The sequence below is a fragment of the Caenorhabditis remanei genome, chromosome X (assembly GCF_010183535.1).
Source record: "Caenorhabditis remanei strain PX506 chromosome X, whole genome shotgun sequence".
Taxonomy (NCBI): Eukaryota; Metazoa; Nematoda; class Chromadorea; order Rhabditida; family Rhabditidae; genus Caenorhabditis; species Caenorhabditis remanei.
Genome location: NC_071333.1, coordinates 19,449,988 through 19,462,256, shown reverse-complemented (window position 1 = coordinate 19,462,256; position 12,269 = coordinate 19,449,988). Strand labels below are relative to the sequence as shown.

The window sequence follows — 12,269 nt, the reverse complement described above, 5'->3', positions numbered from 1 at the left end:
CTGAAAAAGAGAACCCATAAATTAAAAAATATCATATTATTGAAATAATTAAAAAATCAAAAAAAAACTTGTGTACACATTTCCAAATTAAAAAACATTGGAGAATTACTAAAGTAAAGAAAAAGAACACATGTTGAAAATGAGAAGCAGGGAATTTGTTGAGGGAGGAAGAGTTTTGAAATTATTTTTTTATAAAAAAAGAATGACTAAAAAAAGGGATAAAATATACTGAACTCTATAGCTATAAAATATGAAGAAAAAACAAACAAAAAAGAAAATTACAGTGGGAAAAGTACTGAATAAAATGTTGTGGAGCATGCGGGGGGATGCAAACCCGATCAACGAGGCCAACCGTACAATTTGGTAGACGGCTACCAAATTGTACAGTGTCCATGAAAAAAAAAACATGAGAACTTGGTGAAAGGGTGAATGTTGGAAAAAAGCAGAAATACAAAAAGAAACAAACACAGAAATAAGAAAAAATGTGACAGGGACCAAAAAAAATAGGTTACATGAAAAAGATACACAAAGATAGGGCCGGTATATATTGCATCAACTTATTGATCGCACTGGGATGAACTTTTTAGGAAAAATATCACCAAAAAAAGGGGAGGGGGTGGGTACAAATAAATTTTATAAAAATTAGGTGGGTAAGGCTCTGGTGGCGATCATCGCCAGTTGCTCAGATGCAGATGCTGCAGGCTCGACTGGTGTTGCAACTCTGTAAGAAGCAGTGATTTAGAGAAAGTTTCCTGAGAAAAAATTCTTACTTCAATCTATCTGGTAATCGAGTGAAGTATCTGTGCTCCAATGCTTCACTCAGCCGCATTCTTCCTGTCGGCTCGTAATTCAGCATGGCTTCGATGATCTCGAAGAGTTCAACATGCTCCGGTTCGGTGCACGTTAATGCTCTCTGGAAAGAAGAAGTTATTGAAAGTCAACAGAGTGCTGTTATACAAATCACAGCCTGTTAGCTGGTCGGTGGGGTTGAAATAGCAGTATCATGCAGGGAGTCTTATATTTTGGGAAGGAAATACCATACCTCAGGCTTATCAAACTTGATAAAGGTCACTTTGTACATGCAGGGTTACATGCATAACACTTTTTCCTTTTCTCAGAAAGTTTTTGTCTTTCACATGCAGAGTTAGTCATGAAAATTGAAGACTTGTTAGAAAAACAGCAGTCTGGATACAATTTTCCTCGAGACTGTCATTCGTCGATTCCACGATAAACAACAGGAAGTAAACCTGATAAGGGTTACGCGAAGGGCGGGGAGGACACAAGTTAATAGAAGTAAAACTCACTCTAAGCCTCTTTTTTTTACTCACTCTCAACGGTTTGCAGTTGTCGCGAACGTACGCTGCGTCAGGAGAGGAGCTAACCCAGTCCAAGCGGCCGTTCACGAAGAATTTGGTTCTGAAATTGATTTGTGTCAGTATTTGTCGAAATATTAACAATTTTTGAAAACTTGAAAAACCTACTTTGTCTTTTTGGCCATTCGTGCCGGGACATCACCCAGCACACGTTCCATCATCGCCAAGTGCTCACGGTTTTCATGTGTTTGGAAGAGAGTGCCACCAGTGTAGAGCTCATAGAGAATACATCCAATTGACCAGACGTCGCACGGTTGTGCCCATCCGAGCTCTGAAAACTCAATTTTTCAGATAATTTTCTAGATTTTATAATGAAAAACTTACCGAGTATCACTTCCGGAGCTCTGTAGTGACGTGTTGACACAATAGTCGAATGATGCTCATGATCAAATGTCGCCGAGCCGAAATCGATTAGTCGGACGTGAGTATGTTGGAGTACACGCATTGGCTTCTTATCGACTATTTTTGTGGTGTAGCGACTATCAACGAACAAAATGTTCTCCGGCTTCAAGTCGGTATGCGTCAGTTTGTTGTCGTGTAAGAATTTGACAGCGTTGATGAGTTGCCAACCGATGTGCATTGTTTGTTCCATTGGGTACGGCCTGTAGTGGTTGGCTTTCTGGAAATAAGGAAAATTAGTAGGCTAGTTGCAGGAATAGCAAATGGTTCCGGGACATTTCACAACTAGACGTTTCATTACCAATTCTCGAAAAATTTCCAAAGCTTCATGGGGAAAACATATCAGTAGTTCGTGTGTGCTAATCAAGGTGTTATGTTTTTTCCCCATAAAGCTTCGGAAACCTTCCGAAAATTAGTGGCGAAACTGTGGCGAAATGACCGAAGCCTAAATTTCCTGGAGCCTAGTGAATAGAGTGAGCACTGACGCCAAAATATCAGTTTTTCAGTCTTCATTCGTTCTTTCAATGTAAAATCTTGTTACGAAATACAATCTGTACACTCAGACTCTTCAGCACACAATCTCCTTTCACATTTCTATCAAAAACTACAAAAACCTTACCAAGAAATCGAAAATCGATGGTCCCATCAAGTCGAACAACAAGCAGATATGGCCGTGATAGTCGAAGTAGGCACCCATGTGAATGACCCAGCTGAAAAAAACGTTAGATTTAGATTTTATGATTTCCATATTCCCTTTTCCTTATTTCCAGAATTGTCAAAATTGGGCTGGCCCGTGACAAGTCGGTTTATTCCCGTTTTCTACTAATAAATCCTCACTTTTCTTATATTATCGTGAAAAAGTGTAAGTGAAGGTGTAAGTGTGCACACATTTCTTGCTCAACAACCTTCTCTTCTCAGTGTAATACACGAAAAAATAATCGATTATCTTCTCTACAACATCTTTTCATGTTCTTTCGGGTGCTACGGAACATGACATTTCTTTTTTTTCCCACTTTTTCTTCATCACTTCTCCCTCACAATCATTTTTCCCTCTCTCTCTCTCTCTCTCTCGATTCTAGGACAGAAAAAGATATCAGAATTCATCTTCTCTTTTCTCTTCCTCACTCTAGCCCAGTCAAAGAGCGTTTCCAAGGATTCCCCCATTCTAAGTCTCCCCCCGACTCAACACGTGCGTCCACACTATTTCATGTGAACAGTTGTCATTTCGGAGGATGCTAAGGGAAGAGAGAAACCGCAGAAGAAACGAGAAGCATCCGGAGGCTAGCTAGGGGGGACAAATTTCGAAAATCACTATTTCTCTCTTTCTCTCCTTTTCCTACCCCTATTGATTGGTGATTCGTCAAGTATCAGAAATTTCGAGACACACTCATCCGTCATGTGAGTGTGTAAGTGTGTGTGAGTGTGTATAGAATCTAACACATTTGAAAATATTCGAGCATGAAACGAACGGCGGGGAGAAAGACTTTACACCGGGAGGTGTTGGTATTTGAACTTTTTGAAAAGTGCAATCGATAAAATTTCATGTGATTGGTAAAATTGGTGTCCTATGGGTTACGAGGTCATGAAAGTAATGTGAATGTGCGAACTTTTGATATGTGAACTTTCGGAGTCACAATTCAGAAATTCTGCGGAATGTTCTATTTTTGACGGGTATTATTAGCGTATTCATATTTTTGACATCTCATACTTTTCAAATTCAATTTTTGAAAAAAAACTCACTGTTTCTTCTCCGGATCTCTTTCAGCCAACTTCTGCAGCACTTTCACCTCCAACTTCGCAGCTTCCCGATACTTGCTCACGTTCTTGATTATTTTCAGAGCCATGAACGTATCCGTCAACGAATCCACCACACGCACAACTTTACCAAAGGTACCTTCTCCGAGTGTTTCATAAATTGTAACTGAAAAAAAAGAATTTTTTCAAAATCTAATAATTTTTGTGACTTACATCGATTAAGAATGAAGTCTCCTTTTGCATAGATCAAGTGACCATCCTTATCGTCTGCCAGTCGTTCTTTTGATGGATTCGTCTCTGCTACTGCTGGGTTTCGGTGTGGATGGGGAGCCTGAAAAATTGAAATATGAGAATAAATAAATACATTAGTGAAAAGTTAGTAGTCTCACACCGATGGTGTACCTGTAAACCAGCTCTAGACGGTTTCCGCGCCTTATCCCCACAAGCAATGATTTTATCAACTTTCGCCGATACAGAAGCGGGTAACTGTAGTTGGGAGATCAAACTTTGCACTGCTGCAGATTTTGGCTTTGCCGCACTTGATGGACTTTCTTTTGGAGTTATCGTTGCAGTTGTCGTATTCTCGTCGGTGACTGTTCCTGCTCCAGGACCTTGACCCTGACTAGATCCGCCTTGAGTGGAAAACGCTGCAGCCACCGCGTTCACCGTTTTCTTCGCTCTCTGCTCATCGGTTTGCTCTTTATTATTATTGTTGTTTATACTCAACCCAATTTCCACTCCTGACTTCGACCCGGTTAGCATTGATCCTCCTGGAATACCTTCTCCAGCCAGTTTCTTCTTTCGAAGTGACAATTTCTTCTCTATCAGCCTCTTCTCATCTTCCTGTGGTGGAGGAGCCGCATTGCTGGTGGACGGAACATTCGGACTACCAATTGCACATATCGTGGTACCAGATTTCGAGCCATACGCTCTTCGGAGAGCTTTTGGACCACCAGAAGACGTGGTTGGCAGCTGACCATCATCTGAATCCTTCGCCAAAAATTCTATGCCATCAATTTTATGTACACCCTCAGACGGCAAAGTTTTCGGCGGGGCACCAACGGATCGTTTCGGCTCTGGAGGCTTCTGTACAGAATTCTGTTTTACTGGTGGCGGCCTGGGTGGTGCAGCACTTGGCGTCGGTGGTTGGACGCCATCACGTAACGGAGCAATAGCTGGAGCAAATGGAGAAGGTTTACTTGTTGAAGTTGGTGCTTGATTTTCAGTAGCAGCCAGTTTTGCCCTTGTAGAAGCAGCAGAAGGAATCCTCAGCACAGTTTTCTCAGTTGGTGGACCATTCTTACTCTTGAGTTCCGTCAGTTTACCAGAGACTTGCTTGGAAATCGGAGATGGAGCAGGAACTTGATTGTTGCTTGAAGAGCTCTGAGCTTCCGGCTCGGCCAATGGTGCTACAGTAGCCACTGGAGCCTTCGATGCAGTTGGCTTGGATAATGGAGCTTTGGCAGGTAAAGCAGTTGGGAGAACAGCAGCTTTTGGTTTTTCTGGCTTTTCTAGAATTCCAGATTTGCCCAGTTTTTCTGACTTTTCAGGTTTTTCAGAAACGGCATGAGGGGATGGTAATTTGACCGGATTCTGAGTGGGCGCAGGGTTGGGGGTAAGCTTCTTGTGAGCTGGCACTGCAGGAGGTACTGGCAAAGGAGTCACAGTTTTCGGAGTAGGAGCTCCGGATTTTATGGGTGACATCGGCCTGGATAGCCCTTTCCAGTGGTTATAACTTTTGTAGATATTCGGATCAGAGACACATCTACGTAAGCTGGCGAGAAGTTGAGTATTCCGACGACGTGACACGTAATTCTTGTATTTCCGTTTACGAGGAATCACAACAAGTGGTAATCGACGGAGTGCCAAAGAGTTGGTAGCTGGAATGGCACCGCCGCCACCACTGCTTGCCACTTTTTGATGATAAGGAACAGGCATTTCTTGAGGAGGATCTACGACTAATATCGGTGGTAGTGGGTGGCTAGTGCTTTCTGTTGTCTTGAAGACAATAGCAGCTGACTGGATTGGTGGCGCGTTCGAAAGTACAGCTCGCTGAGGTAATCGATGCGAGATATAGTGACGACGTGAGGCTAAAGGTGATAAGAGATGTTGGTAGGCGGATGAACTGGTAGTAGTTGAAGGTTCACGAGATGATGGTGGATTTGGTGAAGAGCACGCGGTGAGACAGTACGGTGAGACGGATGGAGATGGGAATGCAAATGAGGATGACGTGGATGGGTCCACCGTCGTCGTTGGCACGGCCACTTTGGAGGTGGCCCTAGAGGAATGCAAAGGGACAGACACTGGAAAGACGGAAATTTTGGTTGGAAAGGAGAAAAGAACATTTTTAGTTGGAATAATGGAGGTCTAAGATTCTAGAAATAGGTTTGACCTAAAGTTCGACACGTGTCAGGAAAATTCGAAAAATCCATCTCAGATAAAAGTTAAGTTCATCGAGCAGCTAGCGTCAGGTGGTTAACTAGAGTGACTCAAAAAGTTTAGTTCTTGAGAAAAATTGAAAATTGGTCGAAAAATCGTCGAAAATAGAGTGGTGACTAAAATCTCAAATGGTACGGCCTTTTTATGAAAAGTGTCCAGGTGTTGGAGATCGACACGGGTATAGTTCAAATCTCCAGCTGGTTCAAACGAAAAAAAAACACAAATAGGATTTCACAACTCTTAAAAACAATTTTTTTGAACATCTGTCTATGGTAGAGGGGTCGGGTCAACTCCATGCAGCTGGCAAATTCATGCAGTCGAAATGACGTGAAGGTTAGTTAGTAATCGAGGATTTCAAGACTAGGATCATGGGGGACGAGCCCTTGTGACAATTCTATGGAGATGGAGACACCTGACCTACAAAACGGGGGATCCTTAGATTTTAAAAATTCGGAAGTAATTTTGATTTCCCTGGTTTATCAAAAAAAGGTTATCAGAAAAAAACTGAGATTGATGTTTTTGTTCGTTGTTCGATAGGCCACATTCAACTAGTCGCAAAAGCAGGAAAAGAGAAAAAGAAAAGGAAAAAGGGGTTCGTAAAAAGAGATAGATAGATACACATACACAAAAATAATAGGTACTCTGTGTTGGGCTTGAAGGGTCCCGGGAAGAAGCAGAAAAAAGCAGCGGGGAAAGAAAAAGAATATCCAGGATTCTCGCCATCCACTTTCCCTGAAAGACACGACGGGATCCCGAAGAGACACAGAGCCGCCCACCACTGAGTTGTTAGATGGAGAGAGAGACGGAGCAGGAGATGATGCTCCCATATCTCTATCTGTCTCCCCTCTTCATTTCACTTTACAACCATGTCTTTCCTCTCTTAGTCTTCCGTTTCCCGGCGGGAAGCGCAGAAGAAGAGGAGCCCCGAAGAATGAGTAGATGAAGAAACAGAGCTCGTCGAGCAGCAATTTTAAACTATTTTTCCCTCGTCTTGGATCCCAGTGTCAATGTCCTCTTTCTCTCTATCTTCCGAATAGTGTGGAAGGATCCGATCAGTCTTGAAACCTCTCTCCTTCGAAATATATACACGTCACTAAGTGTCGGGGGTTTTTCTTTGTTTCGAAGGAGCAGTGCGGGATGGGAGAACAGGAATCGGAAGGGTCCATGAATTGAGGAGCGAGAAAGGGGGGGGGGAGATGATGAATTAAATCGAAATCAATCAATATGTACAGGGTTCCGAAATCATTGATGAAAGAGGATTTTGATATTGATAAAGTTTCGGAATTCCAAAATTACAGAAGATAAAGTGCACAAATAGCTAATGTAGGATCTTGGTTTATACCAAATACCGAATTTTAGTAACAATACCCACCGAACCACCTCGACGAGTATATCCAGAATCCTTAGTCGAGTTGTTGGCCGCATACTGAAACAAAGCAAAAACTCAAAAAAAGTCCATTTAAGAATTTCTTGATAGTACGAACACCAAGGAACAAACAATAACAAATCGTAGAGCTGGTTTACAGATTTTTTGTTGTTAATAATTAGAAAAAAATAACTTACAAGAAGTGGTATTGGAGTTCTCGTGTAGGAAGACTGTGTCGCTTGGTGCTTGACGATTTTGATTCTGAAAAAAAATGGAAGAATAATGCTTTGAATACTTTTCGATTTTAACTTTGTTTGCTAGTTTGCTACTGTGACACCTATTAGTCATACATTTTTCAATTTAGACAAAAAGAAAGGTTGTTTACTGTACGATCTTCATTTTTGAATACATTTTTCTGTTTCTTTGCTGTTTTTCTTGTTTTGAAACTCACTTTCTCGTTTTCTTGAAAAACCACAACACTACACGGTTCACTGGCATCTTTGATCAAAAAACGAAAATCAGAATAATAAGAAACTTCGAAAAAAGAAAATACTACAAAAAGCTGGTGGGAACTCTTCTTTATTTTCAGCTCTCTTTTCTTCTCGTCTACTCAAATGTCACCTTCTGACTGACTGACTAAAAAACAGCGACAGCCACCAGTAGTAGTGTAGACAGTTATTATATCTAAACAGACAGAAAGAGGAAAAGAAGTGAAATTTTTTTTCTGATTGACTAAAATCTCAAAAAAGCATTGAGGCGCCTAACACACCTACGCAGCAAGTGTGTGGTGAATCATATTCTTAGAATTAGAAGCAGAACGTTCTGGTAATAAGAAAACTATACAATTTCCTGTGTTTTCTGATAGGAAATGAGAAAAAAGAGATATTTTTCTCATTTCTTTTTTAGATTTATTACAAAACTCAATTTTTTAGTAAAACTCACACTTCAATTGATGAAGACGAACGTTGTCGTTTCCGTTTTTCGTGTTGCTCTGTCCTTTTTGATGAAGCTGGCGCGTTTTGTTCCTTGACCACCTCTCTTCTTGGTTTCACATGTGACCTCGGACTATTCAGTTTGTTATTTCTGGGAGACCGTGCAGGCCCTGGTTTCCTCCATCTTGAACTTTTAGAATCCCGTCGTAACTCCGGTGTCTTCAGTTTCTGCCTTTTGGGAGACGCTTGTGGCGGAGGCGGCGGCGGCGGTGGAGGTGGAGGTGGTGGCGGCGCTGGTCGTGGAGCAACTTTTTTTCTTGGTGGCGGTGGAGGTGGCGGCGGCGGTGGTGTATGCTCACTATCACTGCTCAAAGTGACAACCCACAGTGGCGTTTTGGACTTTTTCTTTGGTTGAGGTGGAGGAGTTGGCGTTTTCGGAAATATTGGGTTTATAGGTTCATTCAAAAGAATTGGCAGTGGTAATGCACGAGGTCCTGGTTCAGTAAGATATGTGTTGATAGTGTGTTTCATACCATCGTAAACTCTTGTAATTTCCGGAGGTGTTTTTGGTCGAGGAGGATAATTTGCAGCAAGCCTTGCTTTTGCTGCTTCAATTTCTTCCTTTGTATGCTTTTTTCGAGGAATTTCCGGAGAGGAGGAGGAGGAATCTCTTGGAGAGCGAGGACGAGGATTCCTTTTTTCCATATCTATATAGTAAGAAAGCGGTCTTGGTGGAATTTTGGGTGGCGGTGGTTTTCTCCGTACTCGAGCAAGCCTCTCTTTCTCCCGCTGTTCTTCCTCTCTAAAAAATTACATGATTGCTTCTTTCAAAGTAAATTTATGTAGTTTAATTTTATCTGTTGAAGGTTCCAACAAACAAAAAAACGAAAGTGTTTGCATTCCCCAGTTCTCAATTTTTTTTCTCTTTTGCTTCGACAGCTCCATTTTCTAATTCTTTTTTTTGATATGACTGCAAGTCGGGTTACCATAGCAGCCAAAATAAAAACAAACAAAAAAGCTACACCAGTTGTCAACGTGAGACCAACACCAGGTATCAGAAGAAAAACAAGTTGCAGGAGGTAGAAACTCAAAACTTAAAAAACGAATGGTCACGCTGGTGTTGCTGGACCCATGACCAGCCGTGCGGTGGTAAAAAATCCTAACCGACTGTGCCACGGGAGTGAGAAGGCCGTTGACATGAGGTTGTGATAAACGAGGGAGTCTCTCAATCACGATGTTCATCACAATTGGATGTCAAGAATAAGAAATTTCTTTAAAATCTAGTGCATTTCATGTTAGATTTTTTGTTAAGAATTAAACAAAATATTTTAGTTTAAAAGAAAAACTCACCTAAACTTCTGTCTCATCCTTGCGTATCGCGGTGGCCTGTTCAGTGGACCAATGAATGGAGCGTTTGCAAGAGCTTCTTCCGTTTCCTTTTCTAGAACTAACTCTGCATGTGAAAATGTCGCTGGCAGGTCTTCTTTTGAGTTCACTGAGACGGGTTTTCCATTTTTCTCCGGAGCATTCTCAGCAGGTTTTTGTGAAGGTGGGTCCGCTGGAGCTGTCTTCCCATTTTTCTCCGGAGCTTTGACTGGGGCACTTTCTTTATTTTTCTCTGGTGCTTTCTCCTTTACTTTCTCTGCAGCAGAACTTGCTGTTACTCGCCTCTTTGTCCTTGCATTGCTGGTATTGGTTTTAGTTTCCCGCTGTTGTCCCCGAGCCGACCGGGTACTGACCATACCTGGAAATAAATTATTATTTATAAATTATGAATATAGAATCAGAATTTTGAAAAAAAACAGAGGACTTTGTTCTGAACCCTTAGGTAAATATGAAGTGTGACATAACGTTTTTGAAATAAAACTTGGAAAGGAGGTAGGAAAAATAAAACAGGCAGAGATCATAGCAACACCGGAAGTTTCTACAAAGTGTTATCTTGGACAGAAATTCGGTGAAGAAGCTATTACTATGTCTGATGTTTTCAAATAATGATTTTAAAAGAAAAAGAAAGAATCAGCTTATTCCAATTCACATGGAAAATGTTTGGAGTAGATAATTACGCAATTTCTGAAAACCTCCGAAATTGTTCAGGCGGTTTAAGAGATTCTTTTAAAAACTATTAGAATAGAGTCGCTACTCAAAACCAAGTTATGATGTCTTAAAGTGCAGAAATTTCGACATTTATGACAGCCCTTTTTGAGAAATAAATTATAGTTAAATATTTCGTAAAATTTTTGATAATGATAAAAAATCAAGTTTTTAAAAAATAAAACATTTATATTCTTTGTCACTTTCTTTCTATACCTTAATTTTATGGACCTATTCACAAGGTAGCAAAAAAAGCAAAAACCTATTTTTTGCTAGTAGTAAAAAATAGTTTTTTGCTTTTTTTGCTACCTTGCGAATAGGTCGAGAATAGGTCCATCAGAAAACCATGAATATCAGAAGTCGATAAAAAAATGTTGTCTCAAAACTTTTAGAGCGATACCTGCCAATGCAAAACTTTTGCACAAAATAGTAAAGAATATTTTAAAAAATAATAAAATCGGAGCCAAAATAGTTATTTATAGTTTACTTTCTAGCACTGAGTACCTGAATTATTTTAATTCATAACTGATTATTTTAAGTGTCAAGCTTTTTCAAAAAATTGTTTAAATAATTTTTGGACCATGCTAAGCTAAAGACTGGGTGATGTTCTGAATAGTTCCTAAATTTCCTCTGGACAGAAAAAGAAAACTTTAAGAAACAAAAATTTGAATGAATAAACTAAACTAAAAACATGCTGATTTTCTAAAGTAATTAGTAAGAAAAACAAAAGATAAGGAAAAAAAGAAAGTTTTTTTGAGTCACAAAAATATTTCATCACTAAATCCAAAGCACTGTCCAAAGAAAACACCAAAAACCTGTCAAATATCATCTGTTTTTTTTACCAAGCAAACGAAGGGAACTATATAGGCCAAACAAAAAGAAAAAGGGTCACCTCCAAGGACATATACGGTCTTTTCGACGAGGAAACGGAGGAGAGCAGTATGGTGCGGAGAATCCTTATACTAATTATGCGTGTTATGCAATAGCAAAATGCAAAAGCTAAGAGAAAACGAAAAAGAATTTAAAAACCGATGTACAGGATTTGATTCATTCTAGAATGACGGGGAAGATATAAACAAAAATAAATCATAACACAACTTTTGCAAAATTTTAAAAGAAACAATGTCAAATTTGTGTTTCGTTTGGTCGGAAAAGGTTTAAAGGAGTTCGTGAATTTATTATTTTATTTAGTTTTGACCCCAGATTCTCAAGTTCTAAGTTTGTTATTGAAAATTTCTAAAAAGCAAAAATTTCTAGCCGCCTAGGTACCAAATTATTACCGCATTAATGACGTCACTTCAAGTGTCATAAAACAGCAGTATTCCCTTCCCAGAGAGTGCAATTAGCTATGGGACCTACCTCTTTGAGATATTGCCGCCCACGAGTCTCCAAAAATTGCTGCGTTAAACAAACAAAAGGGGGAAGGTGTAGGTCCCCAGAGGACCTCTCGGAATCTTAGCTGGCTCTTTTTGTCTCTACAATCCAATGGTCATTCAATCAATAAATTGGTTGGAGAGAGGCGAACGAAAGAAACGAGGAGACACCGCCAACCGACCGAAGGGGGACAACAACAGAGAGAGAGGGAGAGAAGCAGAGAAAGGCTGTACAGAGTAAAGAGGCGACGAACTACGTGCGGGGCAGCTGTGTACGTAGTAGATGAGTCAGAGAGCGCAACGCTGAGACTCGCGTAGCGGTCGCCTTGTCTCTCAGACACATCCTCCTCGTCGGCGGAGAAAAAAGCGAAAGCAAGGACCTTGGTTCTCCCCTTTTTTTTTTCCCTCATCTGCTCCCTCTCTAGTCATCTTTTTTTCTTGCTACTTGGACGAAATCTTCTTCACGACAACACAAAACTTTTGTTGAGAAGAGGACAACGTCTTTCATCCGAATACTCCGAATACTTTTTGAAACAGTTGC

The 12,269-nt window shown here is 40.4% G+C and overlaps 1 protein-coding gene across 1 annotated transcript; it reads right to left on the bottom strand.

The window, feature by feature from the left end:
• Positions 1 to 642: 642 nt before the first annotated feature.
• On the bottom strand, positions 643 to 10,006 carry GCK72_025918 (uncharacterized protein; the record flags this gene model as incomplete). The annotated part of the gene is made up of 13 exons (XM_053736552.1): positions 643 to 721; positions 771 to 913; positions 1,329 to 1,416; positions 1,482 to 1,644; positions 1,698 to 1,992; positions 2,392 to 2,482; positions 3,513 to 3,693; positions 3,741 to 3,858; positions 3,930 to 5,805; positions 7,316 to 7,392; positions 7,530 to 7,593; positions 8,275 to 9,066; positions 9,615 to 10,006. The coding sequence occupies 13 exons, from the start codon at positions 10,004 to 10,006 to the stop codon at positions 643 to 645; spliced, it is 4,359 nt and encodes a 1,452-aa protein (XP_053580118.1).
• Between the last annotated feature and the right edge of the window lie 2,263 nt (positions 10,007 to 12,269).